This window comes from Pelmatolapia mariae, linkage group LG3_W, assembly GCF_036321145.2.
Source record: "Pelmatolapia mariae isolate MD_Pm_ZW linkage group LG3_W, Pm_UMD_F_2, whole genome shotgun sequence".
Lineage (NCBI taxonomy): Eukaryota > Metazoa > Chordata > Actinopteri > Cichliformes > Cichlidae > Pelmatolapia > Pelmatolapia mariae.
The window spans coordinates 53,013,334-53,033,477 of NC_086229.1; the positions used below are offsets into that span (position 1 = coordinate 53,013,334).

The 20,144-nt window shown below is 40.8% G+C and overlaps 2 protein-coding genes across 3 annotated transcripts in view; one reads left to right on the top strand and one right to left on the bottom strand.

Moving 5' to 3' along the window:
• Positions 1-254: 254 nt before the first annotated feature.
• The window catches only part of LOC134624642 (FH2 domain-containing protein 1-like), a 33,701-nt gene continuing 13,811 nt past the window's right edge, over positions 255-20,144 (bottom strand). The window contains exons 2-14 of one of the 2 annotated variants that reach the window (XM_063469662.1): positions 19,206-19,633; positions 18,798-18,968; positions 18,490-18,551; positions 13,570-13,672; positions 13,195-13,280; positions 12,301-12,401; positions 10,854-10,924; positions 7,081-7,188; positions 5,647-5,717; positions 5,256-5,373; positions 4,982-5,146; positions 4,198-4,293; positions 255-4,116 (exon numbers count right to left, since the gene is read on the bottom strand). In XM_063469662.1, the coding sequence (XP_063325732.1) occupies positions 1,702-4,116; positions 4,198-4,293; positions 4,982-5,146; positions 5,256-5,373; positions 5,647-5,717; positions 7,081-7,188; positions 10,854-10,924; positions 12,301-12,401; positions 13,195-13,280; positions 13,570-13,672; positions 18,490-18,551; positions 18,798-18,968; positions 19,206-19,457 (3,819 nt within the window). In that variant the 5' untranslated portion in view covers positions 19,458-19,633 and the 3' untranslated portion in view covers positions 255-1,701. Of the gene's footprint in view, positions 4,117-4,197; positions 4,294-4,981; positions 5,147-5,255; positions 5,374-5,646; positions 5,718-7,080; positions 7,189-10,853; positions 10,925-12,300; positions 12,402-13,194; positions 13,281-13,569; positions 13,673-18,489; positions 18,552-18,797; positions 18,969-19,166; positions 19,634-20,144 lie in introns of both variants that reach the window. The other variant, XM_063469661.1, reaches the window with a different exon arrangement.
• On the top strand, positions 7,595-10,059 carry LOC134624643 (tripartite motif-containing protein 16-like). Its single transcript, XM_063469663.1, has one exon. It carries the CDS (start codon positions 7,827-7,829, stop codon positions 9,498-9,500), a length of 1,674 nt encoding a protein of 557 aa, XP_063325733.1. The 5' UTR covers positions 7,595-7,826; the 3' UTR covers positions 9,501-10,059.

Sequence of the window (20,144 nt, forward strand, 5' to 3'; positions counted from 1 at the left end):
TTTTCCTCTACACAAATCACTACAGTTACTTTAGATTCAGCGTTCTGTTACATAACTCACTGCTTCTAGGTTTTCTGCAGCAGTAACACATTTGTGCGTGTTTCCTGAACTCTAAAAACTATAAAAATGGATGATTTTGAGATTGATGATGGTCTCGATTGTTTTAGTTTCTCCATTTTAAATTTGAGACAAGACCAGAATTAATGAGAGATGCAGACACATAGACGTTCTGCTCAAGATTAGATACAAAATGCAGCTCTAAGAATAGGAAATGTGTATATAGTTTCAAATGTGCTTGGTTTTAAAGTGAATGATTCCAGACATTCATCCACTTGAAGCAAGATATTTCAGTCCATTTCAATTAAAACATTGTCTTCAGGCAGGAAAAAGTGCAATACAGTCTTTGAATGAAGTGCGCAGAGTGACTGAGGAACAATACTTTATTAATTAGTGGGGAAACATTACATACATACATACATAAATAAAGACAGATAAACATAAAAATATCCTCATATGAAAACAACTTAAATTTTTCAAGGGAGTCAGACAGTGTCTGTTTTTAATCAGAGTTATCTCCTTGTTTAAACTGATCACTGTTTTTTAAAAAAAGACGCCACTGCTCTCAAAGATTAATTATACCAGGCTTTATAAAAACACAATTAGTATTGTAGTAATATTATTATTTCTATTTTAGTCCAGCCTGGATTAAAGAGATTCTTCAGCACGGTTAGTGCAGTTAAAGGTGCTTGTGAATCGAAAAGGCATTCAGTCACATGACCTTTAAAACTGCAGAATTTTCAGGATACTCAAAAAATGTACATCTTTATAGCTGCAGATATTTATTTCTCTTTCAAAAAAGAAAAAAAGTACCACAGGAATAAATCAAAGGGGGATAAATAAAATAAAATTAGATTTTATTCACTCCGTTTGCCTCTTTTAGCGCCTCTCTTTTCAATTCAGTGTTTAAATTTGCAGTTTGCATGTTGGTTGTAATAGTTTCTTTCATACAATAAGGTGTACCCCTTACTCTCATAGTCTTTAGTCTGTGGATTAACGGACAGACTGACTCAAGTGTCTGTAGGCCTAATAGGAGAGATCAAGTCTTGGCTACGGCCACCAATGAATTCAGAACTGCTAGTGTTAGTGTGGTTTTGACTGAAAGCTTGTTAGCGATGTCACAGGCTGTAGTCATTCCTTGACTCATTCAGAGATCTCAGAGCTTCACTCTGACCAAAACAAAAAGGTCTGTGATTTCTGATAAGACATCGCCTTTCCTGAGGTCGTGAGGAGAGGTCATTACTGTCATTAATCTTGGAATGTACTCTCAATTAATCAATAGATTTAGAAAGAATAAAAAAATACCTTGAAAAAAAGTTGTTTTTTCCCTCTGTGGTTGTTTAAAGTACATTACAAGGACAATATAGTACAAAGAAAACGTAGTGAACTTTTCAGCTCCTATGCACTTAAACCTTGTAATAACAAACAAACAAGGTAACAAACAAGATTTAAATCCATACGAGACAATCTCATTGTTGCACATTGGATTGCATCTTCCTTTGTTACTCAAATTAAACTTGAACATTTTAAAAGGTATCAGCATTTCATAATGGAGTGTATCTCCTGACTTTCCTGAAGGAGGAGTGATTAGGAAAAAATTCTCCAAATTCCTTGTTGAAAAAACCCCCCAAAACAACCAAGAGCTTATCTCCAACGTGGCCTTGTGGGCAAGACCGAGTCCTGAGAATGAGTGGACTTGTCGCTGTCACTGTCATTCCGTCTATGGCCTTTAGGGGGAGCCAGCAAGTCGTGGCGCGATGCACGAGGAGATGATTTGACGCTCTGAGACTTCCTCTGTGAGGAGGGTGAGAGTTTTTGGACATCTGAGGAACCTGCTGAGGCATGGACTCTTAGTGATCTTGATCGCGTAATAGGCAAGGAGGTGCTGGATGGGGTAACAAAGGAGGAGGACTTGGGAGAAGATTTGGGGGAGGGGTCTGACCCAATGTTGGGGGAGTGAGAAGCAGCAGGAACAGCAAGGTTGGTGTGAGTACGTCTGAAAGAAGAAGAGGCTGTGCTCCGTGCAAAACCCGGAAGCACAGATGATGAAGAGCTAGTGGCTTTGCGCAAAGGAGTGGCAGGAGCACTGACGCTGCCTCCTCCTCCACTTCTTCCACCCTGAGAGAGTGCCCGCAGTGTGGAGCGACAGATCTTCTCCTCCTGCTGGGCTTTAGGTTTCATTAAGGGCTTTTGACTGGACAGCTTTCCTTGAAAGTCCTTGTTCTGTTCTCGGGCAGATGGCTGAGTACCTGAAACATTCTGATCGTTTGAGTCCTTTGGATCCAAAGTCTTGGGGATCCTAGATTGTCGGGATGAAGGAGCATTTGCAGGCCTCGCTACTCGTCGAGGGGAAGCACTGCTTCGTTTTGAGGGAGTCAGACTGGTGGGCACTGCGGTGCTGGAGGAGCCTCGATTCTGCGCTTGTGACTTCTCTGTATGTTTGATTCGGGATGGGCTTCTGTTGGTCCTGGATATTGGCACAACCCGCCTCATGTCCTTGTTCTCAGAGGTTGTGAGGGTCCGGATAGATTTGGATTTGCCAGATGCAGAGATGGTGTTCGGGGTAGAAGGTTTCTTCCCATTAGTTTGGACTTTAGACGTAGGAAGGCTCTTGTTGGGTAGTTTAGATGGAGTTGCTGGTTCTGCTTTTACTTTGGTTGAAGAAGCTGCTTTTGCAGTTTTACTGGTTGAGTCTTTAGAAGCCATGTTGTTTTTGCTTTTCTCTTCTGTTGATTGTTTTGAGACGGTCACTCCATCACTGTTCCTGTTGGTGGACACTTCTGCTTCTTCCTGTTCCTCCAGTTCTTTATCTTTCTCAGAAGCATCTGCTGTGAGGGCAGGTACTACATTAGCTGATGGATTTTCTTTCGGGCGCCACACAGAGGAAGAAACAAGCAGTGATGTGTCCTCACAGCGGGAGACAGGCACCGGTTGGCTGCTGATGGGTACAGGCACTGGTTTTTCATTGGCTGGTTGAGGTTCTGAAGGCATGTCATTGGCTAGAGTGGAGGAAGTTTGTTTGTTTCCTCCTTGGTTATCACCCTTATGCTGATCTTTTTCAGTTTCTGCATAGGTGCTTTGTGTGTCACTTGTAGCCTCGCACACACCTGTCACACACCATACAACTACCTTATCCTCTTGCCCCTCATCGTCCTCTCTTGATGTTGAAGAAGAGCTTAGCTCACCGACTTGCTCATCAGATTGTTTTGGATTTACAATCAGTTGGCCATTATTCTGCACCTTACCAACTTGCGATTTGTCCCCTTTCTCTTCTTCCAAATCTGTGATTGTCACATCATCTTGATGAAGACCAACAGCTCTGTTTTCACTATGGCTTGTGAGGGTGTCGCCACTGCCAAACACTTTTAGCTCTGGTACCAATGTGCATTTCTCTAAAACCACCACCATGTTTCCTGTAGCAGTGGTGCTCTGTTGAAACCTCTTATCAGTGCAGTCAGTCTGCTGAGTTAAAACCTGTTCAACATCTTTTGTTTTGCTTGTCTTAAGTGTTGCATGGCTGGTTAAACCCATGCCAGGTTGATCACTGCTGCTGTTGTTGTTGTGTTCAGATTGCTGGTTTGAGTCAGAGGTAGGTTTGACTGCAAGTTCATTTGCAGGATTAGTGGCCTTTGCACAAGTCTGGGTAGCATTTTGGCTGAGGTAAGTGGCAGTTGCATGGTTTTTGTTTTTTGGACTCCTCTTGGAAGGTGATGAGGGGTTTTGTGGTGCTGTCTGGGTGGTCACTGGGAATCCTGGACTTGAGAGAGATGGAAAACTGCTCCCTTTGTCTCTTTGCTGAATGTTTTTGCGATCAGTCGCCTTTTCCAGGAAAGTGCTTAGTTCCCGCTCAGCAGCAATAGATGGTGAGCAGGATGGAGACTTTCGGGAACGACGTAAGCTCACAGCACGTCCCAGAGGACTGTGGGAGTTGTTCACTGGTGAGCGAGGGTGGGACCTAGGGGTCAGGAGCTCCATCAACAGTCCGGCCTCGTCATGCCGTGACAAAGCAGTGGACATGTCAAGCTCACTGTGGCAGCGCAGCCCAAAGACTCCATCCACCTACAACAGGAACACAGAGTCGATCATCATTAGACATCCTTGATTGTCTTTGTTTTACAGTGTCTGCATATGTCATCCTACCTTTTCTCCTCCAGCCCAGGAGTGCCTCTTCTTCTCCTCCAGCTCTTGTATTCGCTGACGACGCGCTGCCTCCTTCGCCTCCCTCTCCATGTTCTCCTTCAAAAAGAGAAAGAGAAGTTATTTTCCTGATGCACGTGACTCTTCTGGTCCTGCATAGCCTACAGATATTACACATGTTGGAAAAAATTCCTGTGTGCATCAGATCCTGATACACACTTTTCTTGATTTTGTTTTAAAAGCTTATTCAGAACATTTACTGCATTTATCTAATATCACTGTTGCTAAGTTGGTTTTTGGCCAAACATAAACTTTACAGAGCAGTTTATTTTTTTAAATAAGGTAATTCCGATTAATACAGCATTACTGACACCGTCAGCATACAAATGCAACAAACTAAAGCAAACAAAACAAAAACCTAAAACAAACTGTGAACCCTTGGGCCTTAAATACAACTTCTCCTCTTATGCCTGATTTATGATCTGGTATTTGTGTCTCTGTCAACAGCTCATCGTGAGAGAGGGGTTTGGGAATTCAACCTACTCGGAGGCAATGGAGACACACTTGAGCCAAAAAGCCAACAATGGTGACATTGTTGCCAATCACACAAAACGGAAGGTGTTGGATTCAGAAAATAATATGTTACACTGTAAATCAGAAGCGTGATTACATATGGGATAAAGACTAACGTATCAGTTGAAGTATACCAACAGTTTTAACCACATCTACTGGATCTTGTGTGGATTGTTGTATAGCTCGTGTAATGGATTTGCATTCATAGTTGTACCTTGACAGCATTGGTGAACCTAAAGCAGAAGGTGTGGAAGATGCTGAAACAGTCGTCCAGCCTGAAAGTGTCTCTGTCCTCACAGAAAAAGTCGATCAGCTCGCTGCCTTCCCTCTTTAGCTGTTGCCGACTGCCGCGGAGTGAGCAGAGAGATGATGTGGCATGCTGAGACAAAAACATAAAAACACAAACATGAATAGGCACAAAATTACTTTTTAAAAGTACACACTTATTTAAAGATTATATAAAACTAAAATACTGCTATGTGTGTTACCTGCAGAAAGCTGTCCAGTTGCTGGAGCAGCTCTGTGTCTCTCTGGATGCTCTCCTCCACTGAGTGTGTGCGAGATGTCAGCAAATGCAGCTCAGCGTCCAATGTTTCCAATGAGATCCTACCAAAGGAAGGAAAACACAAATCCATTTAGCCTCATTTCTGCTTTGGTTTTATTAATTTTGTGTCTGGTGTAATTTAAGTATCAAGTGAAGGACTGAAAAGAAATCAGCAGGGGGCGGTGTTCACTCAGATTCTTTAGAGATGTAATAAGATGATGGAAAGAAGGAGTATAATAAATAAATCCCCACCAAACAGGTTGATGGAGAAATGTAGTGGTGTATATGGACAACTGTAATATTTAATATGTGAATAATATGAAGTGATGTCTGACCTGGCTGCAGCCTGGATGTGACTCAGCTTGAGAGGAAACTCCAAGAGCTTCTCATCTTTTTTCTGGGCTTCCTATAGAAAAACAAAACAACAAAACATGAGAAAAAAATCTAATGTTCATTTGTTTTTAAGCTCCCAAAGGTTTAACATTTAGGTTTTAGAGACATTAAACTCAACATTCATACAGCTCTCACACATCACTCTGTTTAAAGAGCTAAACTAACTGATCCACACAGACAGTGAAACACCAAAAGCACACAGATGGACGAGGAGCCAACAGGGCAGAGGTCAGAATCACCCCATAAATTTAATGAAGAAATGGAAACCATCTGCAACATCAAACAATAACCACAAAGATATGTGAAATGATGCAAAGGGGCAAAAAATATCAAAGATGCTTCATCCATCCAATCATGAGACCCCCTCTCTCCAGCTACCTCCTCTTGCTCATTTTGGTGGTACAGAGGTGCTCTCAATCCACATAAAGAGACCCATTCTCTGCCCCAGGGTCCCCTTCTGGTAGACATTGCATGAAACCACCTTAAAGACATAATCTCACCAGCATGTTAAGACCTTCTACCAGTAGGACTTGCCTAGAGCTCTATTCTGAGCCCCTCCTGAACTTCTGAGCATCACACTCTCTGAAGCTGAACCAACAACCCGTCAGAATAAATTAATTTCCATCTGTTGTATCTGCAATTTTATTCTGAGGGTTCGAATTTATACTGACTAGTTACTCAACAGCTTCCCCTTCAGCTTCAGGTCTCTCTTCACCACTCAAACTGTTTTCTGGTGTACCACGGCCCAAGACGTGGATCTGCTACTTTTCATTGTAACCACTTCACACTCTGCTTCAAACTCCTACTGTCTCAAGAGCTGATTTCATTACTAGATTAATCAAAAAAAGGATTGCATCATCTGCAAAAAGGAGAGACGTGTTTCTGAGACCACCAGATCTGAAAGAGTCGGTACAAAACCAGCAGTGGTGAAGTCCACCACTCTCCAGGAATAAGTATGACTTATTGACTGTAATGTGAACCAAGCTCTGGTTGCAGTTGTCCAGGTACCAAATAGCCTGTAACAATGGCAAACACCCAAAGCAACAGCAGGATGACAACCACATCATAGCATAGCTCTTCCCTGGAAACTCTAAAGGTGTGATTCCCCATAAAAATACATCCTGTGGTCTTCCTTCCTAAAAAAAAGGGGTACCACATCCCCAGCCTACCCATCCAGAAGAAGTGTCCCTGACCTCCTGCCAATGTTTCAGCAGAGTGCCAACCAGCACAGCCGACTACATCCAGAACCTTGAGCAAATTCAGATGAATCTCATTCACCAATGGTGCCTTACAACCAAAGAGCATTTTAACTGTTTTTGTGTCTTCAGCCACATTGGCGTATGAGTAAAAATGAAACGAACAATGATGTTACTCACCAGAGCGACAAAGTGCAGCAGGTTCATGCCTGGTTTGTTAGCTTTGGTGTCAGCCAGAGACAGGAGGGACGACAGCTTGAAGCCTACTGCGTTTCCTGCATAACCTCCCTGCAACGCACATAGAACAGAAATTAAACGCATAGTGGTGAACATTCAAAGGCTTGAACAACAGAATCTGAAGCAATAAAATTACATTTCCCACAAAGCAGTTGGTCTCCATAGTCTACCTGATAAGAGAGAGTAGAGACAGCAAGTCTCCAGTTTGACTGTACACCTAACATGTATCGCCCAATTATCAGCTCACTCTGTTAAACATTTATCAATTAAATGAAAATAAATACACTTTTTCTGCAATCATTGTGTCATCACAGTCAAATGAGCTCATGCATTCAGACCCTGAGATTTTAAATGACAGCTTATTTACACAATCTTAGTATCTAACACTAAAATACAACTTCTGCTCAAACTAGCAATCTAAACCGTCAGAAATAAAAGTAGTACCTCAAAAGCAGAGTTGTTGAGGTACTATCAACCTCCGAACAATTTAACACAGACAAATATTTTTAAATGTGCTCTGCTGTGTGAAAAATGACCACACGCGGTCTGCTTGAAACCACTCCTCCTCTTGGAACAAGTCAAGGCCTCATAACCGCTCCCACTTCCTGTTTCTGAAAAACACCCAAATCTTTTCCTGTATTGCATCAGTATTAGAGAAACTCACACAGTCACTGACACTGAGAGGAGAAATGGCACAGAAAGGAGTTCAGCTGGACCAAGAAACCTTCTCTTGTTCCATCTGTTTGGATCTACTGAAGGATCCAGTGACTACAACCTGTGGACACAGCTACTGCATGAACTGTATTAACACTTTATGGGACAAAGAGGAAGAGAAGAAGAAAATCTGGAGCTGTCCTCAGTGCAGGAAGACTTTCACACCGAGGCCTGTCCTGGTTAAAAACATCATGTTAGCAGCTTTAGTGGAGCAGCTGAAGAAGACTGGACTCCAAGCTGCTCCAGCTGATCACTGCTATGCTGGACCTGAAGATGTGGCCTGTGATTTCTGCACTGGGAGGAAGCTGAAAGCCATCAAGTCCTGTTTAGTCTGTCTGGCCTCTTACTGTGAGAAACACCTCCAACCTCACTATGAATCTCAAACTTTTAGAAAGCATACGCTTGTTAAAACGTCTGTGAAGCTCCAGGAGAACATCTGCTCTCGTCATGATGAGGTGATGAAGATTTTCTGTCGTACTGATCAGCAGAGTATCTGTTATCTCTGCACAATGGATGAACATAAAGGCCATGAAACAGTCCCAGCTGCAGCAGAAAGGACTGAGAAGCAGAAGGAGCTCGAGGTGAGACGACTAAACATCCAGGAGAGAATCCAGGAGCGAGAGAAAGATGTGAAGCTGCTTCAACAGGAGGTGGAGGCCATCAATGGCTCTGCTGATAAAGCAGTGGAGGACAGTGAGAAGATGTTCACTGAGCTGATCCGTCTCATCCAGAAAAGAAGCTCTGATGTGAAGCAGCAGGTCAGATCCCAGCAGGAAACTGAAGTGAGTCGAGTCAAAGAGCTTCAGGAGAAGCTGGAGCAGGAGATCGCTGAGCTGAAGAGGAAAGACGGCGAGCTGGAGCAGCTCTCACACACAGAGGATCACAACCAGTTTCTACACAACTACCCCTCACTGTCAGCACTCAGTGAGTCTACACACTCATCCAGCATCAATATTCGTCCTCTGAGCTACTTTGAGGATGTGACAGCAGCTGTGTCAGAGACCAGAGATAAACTACAGGACATTCTGAGAGAGGAATGGACAAACATCTCACTGACAGTCACTGAAGAGGATGTTTTACTGTCACCAGCAGAGCCAAAGACCAGAGCTGGATTCTTAAAATATTCACGTCAAATCACACTGGATCCAAACACAGCATTTAGATATCTTTTATTATCTGAGGGGAACAGAAAAGCAAGATTTCTGAAACAACAACAGTCTTATTCTGATCATCCAGACAGATTCACATTTTGGAGTCAGGTCCTGAGTAGAGAGAGTCTGACTGGACGTTGTTACTGGGAGGTGGAGTGGAGAGGAAAAGCAGTTTTTATAGCAGTCACATACAAGAATATCAGCAGAGAGGGAGAGTCAACTGAATGTGCTATTGGAGCAAATAATAAATCTTGGGGATTACGTTGCGACAACAACAGTTATATATTTCTGCACAACAAAGTCCAAACTGAGCTCTCAGGTCCTCGGTCCTCCAGAGTAGCAGTGTACCTGGATCACAGAGCAGGTATTCTGTCTTTCTACAGCGTCTCTGAAACCATGACTCTCCTCCACAGAGTCCAGACCACATTCACTCAGCCGCTCTATGCTGGACTTTTATTTTTTGAGGGCGTCTCTGCAGAATTCATTAAACTGAAATAAATGTCACTGAGGGACAGTTGATTAAAATGTGATTTAGTTTTGACTTTCCTTTGGTCTCCATCATTGTTGCTCAGACCACATTGTCACTAATGCCCACTTTGTTGCCTCTGACATGGGACTCATCTCTACACTAGTGTGTGTAGCATCCAGCACTGTTCCATTTACATGTACATACTTCCCTTAGGCAGTATTATTAGAAGGCATAGCATGTGGGCATATATTCTCGTTGTTATACAGTGAAATGTTGATTTACTTACAAAACAATGTTGGTTAAAATGTCTGTTTTTGTTTCCAGTTTCTTTGGTCTCCACATTTTTGCAGAGCACTCGTCGTTGTGCAGTTTCCTGTCAGTCACACTTTACAGATACTATTTTGATATCTTGTCATTTATTGTCTAATTAATAACTGACTTTGTTTGAACAAAGAAAATTTTCATTACATTTACATATATTTGTTGTTGTTGTTGAAATCATCAATCAGTTCAAGAAACAGCTTGTTTTGGGTTTTTTACATTGATAAATGCAGCTTTTTACGCTCATGAATGAATTTGCAGTTATTTGGGATCTAATTTTCTTTCACCTTTAATTACACCTACATATACATACAGCATGCTCTGATTTTATTAATTAATGTGTTGGTCATATCGTTATTTCCATGCCGTTCAAAATTAATAACTTGATTTAAATATCCTCTTTGGAGGCTGCTTAATTTAGTGCACCAACCTGTTTTATGCATAAAATTTTGTTTAGATCCAGATTTGATCAAAAAAATCGGAATTGAGCATTAAGACCTGCAGTGTGAACGTAGCCAAAGTTACAGTTAATCTCATGGTTAAAACTGTACATATGAACCCAAATCTATTTGTAGCACACAGTAAACATGATTAATTCTGATCTAAAGTTGAACATTTAAACATGAGAGTTTTTTTGGGACTGACTCAATTTTGGAGCCAGCCTCCAGTGACCACTTGACACTCGTATTAATATATGTGAGCGTTTTTAAAAAGAGTATATTACGTCTGATTATAAGAAGGTAGAGAAGTTCTATGAAAACATTGTTTTGTTTTAATGTCGTCTTAGCATCTCTTTTTTAATTTGCAGCTCACCTTTTCATCTTGAGACACTCTAAAAAAAAAGTGTCCATGCAAAGTTTTAGGTTATGTACAGAAAAAGGAAATAAACCAGAATTCTAATATTAAATTACTGTCATGGAAACAAAGAGTGTAAACTAAAAAGCCTTTTGTTGCCTGTTCTTCCATCTTGTATTTCTTTTTCTTCTTCCACCATCTATCCACTTTTTTCTCCCTCATCTAATTATTCATTGATGCTGTACAATGTTTTTTTTCCTACTCACAGCATTAAGGATGTTTCCGGCCTGCAGCACCAGGTGGAGAACAGCATGGAGCTCCTCGCAACACATTAATTCTGGAGGACGGAGACAAAGTAAAAGAGATGATGTCTTTATTTGTGTCAGTACATAAAGGATAAACTAATGCAAAAGCATCACCTGCTGGAAATAACTGTGTAAAAAGAGAGTAAAGAGAAAAAAAAAAACACAGGGAAATGAGGTGAATGCAAAACACAAAACCTGTGCAGTAAAGATACAGATAACATAACAAGCTTATGATGCTAAAATCCCGCTGGGTTTGCTGTATTATCACATGCAGTGTTAGCATGTGGAAGGGTAGTTAACAGTTCAGGCAGTTATCAAGTTCACACACACACTGCTAAAAATACTGAAGGTGTTAGTCTGTATTGTGTGGAGGGTGTAAACGAGGAGGAGAAGGCTTTACTGCAGGTATCTCTGCACCAACGACAGACAAAGTGGCATTCAGTCCAGATTTATTGTGTTTTATTTCTTTTCATCTTTTTATTATTATTATTGTTGTTTTATTTTTGGTTAAAAAATATTCCAGAGTTTCATACACAGATCTCTTCTATTTATTCTGTTAGTTTTTACAACTTCTGAATCAAACGGCTCACTGATTCAGAGACATTGTAACACAACTCATGCATTAAAGAATCTGCTAAATCTGTGAAAGTGTTTCTAGAAGCTTCTTGGTTATACCTCTGCGCTGTGATTCTGAAGCTAAATGAATCCTCTGAGATCGATGTCATCACTGATGACGACCCCAAACCGAACCTTATGTTTGGAGTCAAGCAAAATAACTTTTCTGGAGGTTTTTAATGTTTTTGATGGATGTGAGTTGGTGTGATTTCTTTGTTGTTTGCTCATTGCCGAGACACGAGAGAACACTTGCTTTTAAAAAGAACAAATGTTACACAGAGATAGGGTTCATCAGCAGTAATGAGCTGCATCTCAGAGTGTAACTATAAACATGCTTTATGCAACTTTTAACACGTATTATTTATTGTATATTTGACCAAACTCCACTTTACCTCAGTGCCCTGATCCCAGTGTCAGGAGTCAAATGTTACTTTTTTTAAAAATGTAAAATTGATTTTAAAAGGTTGATGAGTTTGCTCTAAAAACTTTTTACACCTCCACCACCATCGTTGGTGTTCATGCAATTCTCTCAGTAATTTCAGTTCATACAACAGAGATAGAAGCAGTCTGGCCACACAAACTCTACCTGCTTCCTGCAGCACATTTGCTTGTGGTAAGGAATAAAACATTGTAACACATTCAGTGTTGGTTCTGGTCCTTCTCTGATATGCGTTGACACTGAGACAATAAGTAAGAGAAGAGAAAACAGAGCTGTGGCCTGTGTGAGCTCCCAACAGCGGCTGCACGCAGAGAGCAGCTCATCCGTGTGCCAATGATGCTGCGAGTGTGCTACCTTTGATGGCGGCGCGGAGGATCTTAATGTCCCGTTTCATGGCCTCGCACGCTGCTGGAAAATCCTCCTTTAAGAGCATGGATTCAATGCGGACTGTGTAACTGCAGACAGAGAGAGAGAGGTGAAAATAAATTAATACATTTTTACTTTGCGTCCAAGCTGGTACACATCACAAAATACAGCTAATGCTACTACTTTACATGCTCTAGTAGTAACCATATACCAGCAGCTGGCAATTAGTTTGAACTGTGGGACTATTTTTAGCGTATCTCATTAAGGAGATGTTGTTATTGGTGTGTGGGGGAGCTGCAGGCATGTAATTGATTCAGCTTGATGTTTTTGAAATGATCTGAAGGCAGATGTCACATTACCAGAGCTCCAGCAGCAGCTACTTACTAACATTTGTTTGTTTTGTTGAGCACAAATTGACACATTAACGGTTATGATTCCTGAGTCACTATGAGTGAGCACGGTTAACTGTCACAAGGTCCTGTTTAATGATACAAAAACATTTTTTCCTCACTTAGAGCTAGAGCTGGTACACAAACCACTTTTTGCCCAACACTGTTTCACACCAGTACATCATGTTTTCAATGTAAAAATTCAAAGTAACCACTATACAGCCAGTAAAAGTATTTATGTTTAATGTTGTAAGTATACAAGTACTACAAAAATGTACTTTTTTGGTGCAGTATTTCAGTGAATGAAATGGTGAAACTGTACAGACAGTGGAAGTATTTTCAGTGTAAAACTGTTTACATGGACAATCTTGCATGAATATCGGAAATGTAAAAAAAAAAAGATCATAAAGGTTTAATTCTAATTTTTGAAACATGCAGTAAAAGTTGGACGCAGCATAAAAACTGAATAACTAAGTAAAAGTTCAGCGCTCACCTGGGCACCTGAATCAGCCGGTACATGAAGGAATCGGCCAATGAGAGCTGAGAGACTTCGCCGCGGTGTGCCTTCAGTTTCTTCACCTTCATGAGAGCAAAAAGATGAATCAGATGCCACTATACTTGTGGTGCAGCAGTCACTTATTGGGTGAAAATGTGCATTCCCATAAGTTTGAAAGCATTTTTGAGGCTTAAAATGTGGCTTTAGTGTCAGGGTTACAGTTAGGCTATGATAAGGTTTAGGCTGAGGGTTAGGATTAAGCATTCATTTTTGATAGTTGGGGTAAACAGCTAGGGAAAGCATTATGTCAATTGGATGTCCTCAATAAAATATGAAAATGTGTGTGTGTGTGTGTGTGTGTGTGTGTGTCACCTCTTCAGACTCTGGCAGCAGTTTCAGCAGTTCCCTCAGACGCTCCACCCCAAAAGCCTCACTGTTGCCATGGCAGATTTCATCTACTATAGTCTCATTGGACCTGGAGGAAGAAGATGTTTAAATTTAGTGTGAGCAGCGATATAAAAAACAAACAAACAAACAAAACACTCGTTGTGCTAAAATTAAGAAATAAAATGGCATCAAAATAACATTACACTAAGCTGATCTGGGGTTTTTTTCCCCCACAGAGATTTAATTACCATCTGCACACGTACAAGGTACGCTCAGTTCACTCTGTCAGGTTAAAATTAAAACAAGAAAATAAATCATTTAAGACACAGTTTCATCACTTTGTGAACTCCAACCTTTTGCTTTTAAATGATAATTTCATTTTCAACATTGAAACAATGTTATATAGTCATTCAGGAATTAGCCTGACACGACATTTATGTGAGAAACTCCATAAATAAATACTGTAATGGAAATTTTGTAACTTATTGTACTGTTGTTAGGAGATAGAAACTTTCTTGCACAGAGTTATTGTGCAAAGTTGAAACAAACCTGCAGTAAGCTGCTTTCAAGGTCATGAGGAATTCCATAAATTTAAGATTTTCCTATTTGATATTCAGTTTTTGTATTTTCTGCTAAAATCTTCAATTTGCTTCAATGAGTACAGAACACACTCTCACAGTTAGGCCAAGTACAAAAAGACTGAAATTCTGATGTCAGAGTTTTCATGAAAACTGTTTCTCGACTGAGTGAACTGAATAAACTGGACAGGCATGTTCTATCAGACCATTCCACCAAGTAGAACTTCCTTGTGCATATTTTTAAGTTACACTCGGTTATAAATGCAACATGATGTCACAGAGTTTGCAGATGCATTAACAACAGTTTTAGTAACATACTCTGGACTGCATACTTTTAAAATGGGATTTTCTAAGCAACACGCCCAAAAACGAGAAAAGCAAAAATCCCACATTTGAACTTTTTCGTTTCCTTAATTTTATGACAAAGAAAATTAGTGTTTTTGTAACAGTGTTGTCTGAATACAGTCTGTCAGTGCTGTTTACATGTGTCAAAATCTCAGCTGAGGATATCTGAGAGTGGATTTGTGGTTTGTTGGCCTTCTGTGTGGGTGTGTGGGTGTGTGTGTGTGTGTGGGGGGGGGGGGGGGGGGTTGTTGGTCGGAGAGCTGTTTGTCACACATTAAGTGATGATTCAATGGAATCCGCTGTGACGCTAATGATTGTCTGCGCTGCTCTCTTACCTGTCTGAAAAAAGTTGGCTTTAAATTTACGGCAGTGATTTATCAGAGATGTGCAGAGCATGGAAGGACAGCGTAAGAAATAGATACAGGTGGTTAACAGTGAGTCTTTACAGTTGTCTGTACAACCTGGTGGAGACTTTCATGTTTTAAGGCTGCATTTTAGTAAATGGTGTTGGAGATCTTGTTAAAATGGAAGAACTATGAACAAAGAAAAGTCAGATTTTGACACACTGCACAATACAGTCTGGAAAGCATTTGATTGGCAAAGACTTCATTTTTCAACATCAGAATAATCCCAAACATTGTCAATTACAGTAAAAGAACACCTTGACAATACCTAGACCTGCACAATAAAATTGTATCAGTCATGGACTGGCCTCCCCTGAGCCCAAATCTCAACATTACTGAAGCAGTGTGAGAACAGAACAAACAAAGCAAAAAACCACACAAAAACACATCCAAAGAAGAGCTTTGAATGTCCTTCAGGAATAGTTCTCCAGGCTTCCTGAAGACTGTTTAAAGAAAGTACAAACATGCTGTTTAAGAAAGTTCAGGCTGTGCTGAAGAACAAAGGTGATCCTGCTAAATATAGATTTTCAAGCTCATCTGAACTGTACAAACTCTGATTTGTCTTATATACTGGTTTTCCATGTATGCTTTCTCACGTTTTAATAAATCGCTGCACTTTTTAAAAAAAAACCCATTTCCTTAGAAAAGTATAAAGAAGTGCAGGGCAGCTCGAACATTTTGCACAGTCATCCCAAAGAATATTTCCTGGAGCAGATGGCTGTGTCTTTTACTTCCCACTTCTCCAAACTGTTACTTTGTTGTTGGAAAAGTTAAAAGTACTTATACCCAAGTCTTGATGCATGGTTAATCATCCAGGTAAGGAAATCCTGATGAGTGACGAAACTTTTCTCCACCTGGAAACGTTACATCCGGATGAACAGAACTAACTTTTTGGGTACTTTTAGCTCAGTGTTAAAGCAGCTGCAAAACCTTCAGCTTCATTTGAAACTGAATGACAGAGTTTTTGTGGATATTGTACACCGTGAACATAAAATGATGCAATACAACCCAGATTCTTCTCTAATTGATTTCAGGTATAGTTGCTGTACATTCCTGCTCGCCGTCTCCCACATGCCTGTATGTCCCTCAGCGTGTTTGGTAAGCACTAAGTCTTAACATGGTGACCTGAATGATTCAGCACATTCATTCAATACATTCTCTAAGCTTAGCCAACTTACTCACCTTGTGGACACTTTTTACATGACTTCCTATCTCTATATTAAGCTGTGGTGAAGATGTAAAATCCTCAGTGAGGTATAAATGTAAAAAAGGTGAAGGAAGGTTTAGATAAAGGAAGCTTTTTCATTTTTTGAATTACATTAAAGCTTCATGAATACGTATCTATCAACAATATAAATGCAGTAATTCTGTCAAGCAGCATTGCGGTGACCTTACCATGAATGGGTTACAAGACAGCAGCTCCCTGAGGAAAGAGATGCACAAGACCACCAACCCTCCGACAGAGGATTAAGACATCAGGCTCAAGGACACACAAACCACAACCTCGGTGTAGCCGAGCTGTTTTGTGTCTCCTTGGAGCAGCGCTGTGCTTTGATTTGAATGTAGGATATCACTTTCTTGTTGTTTTGTCCCATTTTGTATGCTTTTTTTGTTCAATTTATGTCCCTTTGTAGCCACTTTATGCCTCTTCATCACCATTTTGTATCTCTTTATTGTCTATTTAATCGCTCTTGTAGAGATTTTCATCTTTTTGTCATCAAATTACGTATGCTTGTAACAATTTTGCATTTCCTCGTATTCTCATTTCGTTTCCCTTCGTCACTGTTTTTTCTCTTCGTGATCAATTTTAGTTTCTCAGTCTTCATTTTGTATCTTTTCATGGCTAACATAAGTTGCCTTGTACCTATTTTGCATCTTTTTAACCATTTTACACCCCTTTATTGCCACTTTGCACCTCTTCATGCAAGTTAAGTTCACTTTCAGCCATTTGACCTCCTTGTGACGATATTGTATCTCACAGCCATTTTATGCCCCTTTGTCACAAGGTTACACCATTCTCATTTTTCTTTTTGCAGCCATCTCCTCAAGTGGTTTAATTCTTCTTATTGCTATTTTGCATCTCTTAGCCATTTCTGTCCAATTATCGCCATTTCGGAACTCTTTGCTGCCAGTTTAAATCTTTTTGTTGCAATAATCAATGACATTGTAGTCATTTTCTGTCACTTCTATATCTCTTCATTATGAATTTAAATCTTTGTTTAGACAGTTTGTCATTTGTCAATTTAAGATCAGTTTATATCCATTAAGTTATTCTAAGGAGTTTGGAAAGAAAAGCATCTGGACTTCTTTAAGTTTCCTTGAAGACGTTTCACCTCTCATCTGACAAGCTTCTTCAGTTCTAAGAGCAATTGGTGGAGGGTCCCGGATATTAAGCCCTATGGGAGTGTCCCCCCAAGAGGGACAATGGACCACCTAATGATCCTCTACCTAATCACACGAGCCAAGGTGTGAAAGCGGGTGTGGGTCACAATCAGCCAGAGTTTCGGGTGAGCTCATTGTGAAACCTAGCCCCACCCTATCATGTGATTTCCTGAGGTCAGATGGCCCAGGGTGTGAGTGGGCGTTAAGGCGTCTGGGAAGGGATCTCAAAACTGGATTATAGATGGCAGACAGTTTGATGGCAGACAGTTTGCCTCTGTTCAAAGATGGTCGCTCACAGTGGACATAAATGAATTCTTTTACTCCTCTTTCAAACAGTCTTCTCTGTCCAAAATCTGAACATTGATATCCTCAAAAGAGTGACCTTTGTCCTTTAGATACAGATGGACAGACGATAGAAGCTTCTCAGATGAGAGGTAAAAAACGTCTTCAACTAAGCTTAAGTCCAGACACTTTTTCTTTTCAAGCTCCTTAGACTACGATGACCCAGATGACTGAGAACCTTCACATTCCATTAAGTTATTATTTTACATCTCTTTTTTTGGTCAACTTGAATTTGATTGTTGTCATTTTGCTCGCTTCATCTCTTGCGTCCCTTGTTGTATAATCTCTCCGTACACGTCAGTCTTTTCCTCTAATCTGACACATGGTCACATGTCTGTAGTGTGTCAGTATTCAGTCAAGTATAACCTGCCCACATCATCACATTTGTTTATTCAACACTTCAGGATGAGGGTGAGGAAACACACTACAATACAGCATCGCTTTGTGACACTCCATCAGCTAATAAAATTCCCATCTCTGTCTGACAGTCGTTTTGTCATAGTCATGCTGTGTCATACCCACATTATTCTCAACAGACACCGACATGACGACACTGTCGGGATTTAGCATTCCTGTTCATGACTTACCTTTTCTTCTTTTCTCTGGGAATCAAATCCGTGACCTTTAAAGTAAAGGCTTGCCTATCATAATTTAATCCACTTGACATAACTTTCAGTCAGAAATTATCAGTTCGATGCTCTGATGCTTCTTATCATGGAATTCAAACAGAGGCAGCAATGAACAACCAAATACATAAAAACATATTTTGTCTTTGTCTCTGTGTTTTCGTGTTGGGTTAAAGAACTGTGTGTGTTGTGTGTGTGTGATCATGCTCTCAAAGTGAGATTATTTACCTCTTGAACTGTTTGAGAAAAATTGCAATGTTCATCCCTCGCTTAGCATCTAGAATGGAAACCTGAGAGAGAGAGAGAGAGAGAGAGAGAGAGAGAGAGAGAGAGAGAGAGAGAGAGAGAGAGAGAGAGAGAGAGAGAGAGAGAGAGAGAGAGAGAGAGAGAGAGAGAGAGAGAGAGAGAGAGAGAGAGAGAGAGAGAGAGAATGAATCTGCGGTCAAAGCCCTGGTGGAAACTGTCACACACACTTCACTCCATCTCCCATGCCTTCAACAAACAGCAGCACACGCAACCCTGCATCAAAAACACACCTCCTGTTTGGTCTCTCTAAATGAGCTGCTGGTTTTCCCTCCCCTGGCAGGCGTTGCCAGGGTTTTTGATTGACCGTCATGTTGGCCAAACAGCTCTTCGACAGTCTGAGCGTCAATCTCGTATTTCTGCTTCACTTGGCCTTGAGTCCATAGGTTGAGCCGTCCCTTTACCTGAGACACAGATTTTAGTAATGTAATAGCCGTTTTATGAAAGTGCTCGATTTCTCTTTGGACTCAAGCGTTTTCAGAGAGGTGCTTAGTCATGCTTGAGTCATCATTTACGTTTGCCAAGCAAAACAATGTAATATATATTAAAAATATATATGGTAAAACAATGTGCTAAGACAGATGTAAAGCAGGAAACTCTACCTGCTCCTCTGGAATAGTTTTCCAGAAAAAACTCCTCACCCTCCTTTTCTTCTTCAGCCCACCAGCAGAGTGTCCAAGCTCTGCTGGCAGAGGCAGTAGGGGAGGAGGAGGTGGGGGAGGTGGTGGAGGAATGTCAGGTGATTTCATCTGGTTATCTTCTATGTCAGCATACCTCGATGGAGGACGAGGAGGAGAAGGGAGAGACATTGTCACGGTAACAGCTACATCCTCTTGTTGGACAGAGAAATCTTGGCTCCCATTGGCCTGGGAGACGCTGCCCATCACATGCATCCCTGCTGCTGATGGGGCAGTCGAGGACAGGGGAGATGGTGGGTTTGGAGGCAGACTGTAAGATCAGTGGGCCGATTAACTGACCATTGTGAAGGGTGTAGTTACGAGGATGAAGATCGGTCATTGCATTTGCAACATCGGATGACACCAAGGTCAGGTTACAAGATCTAAAGATGCTGGTAAGCAAAAGAAAGGAGAAAATTAATGTTAGCTTTAAGTGAGAGAATTAGCTAAGCTTGTTATTAAATCTATCTAAATATACAAAATCTTTTTGACCCATAGGGAGAAACAGAAACAAATTTTGAGTTTACAGTAGAAAACATATTTTACAGACGCAGCAGTTACAGTTCCACGTTTGTTAGAGAAATGCAGTTCATTGCCCATCCACTAACGGCCATTTGAGGCTGGTTCCAAAAGGGAGTCAAGCCACACAGACAGACATTACATTTTTCAACCTTACAGTACCAATAGCCATGTCCACTTCTGGCTCCAACTAAATCTCAAGGTAGCAGCCGACGTGCTAACAACTGCTGAGACTTCAAAATGGAGAGTCCAAAGCCAGGTGGGGATATCAAATGACTATATTTATTCTATGGGAAAAACTTCAATAACTAATCAAGTTATTGCAAAAGAACAAAGTAAAGAGACCGGCCAATAACCCTCTGGCAAAAATATGTATTCCCCAGC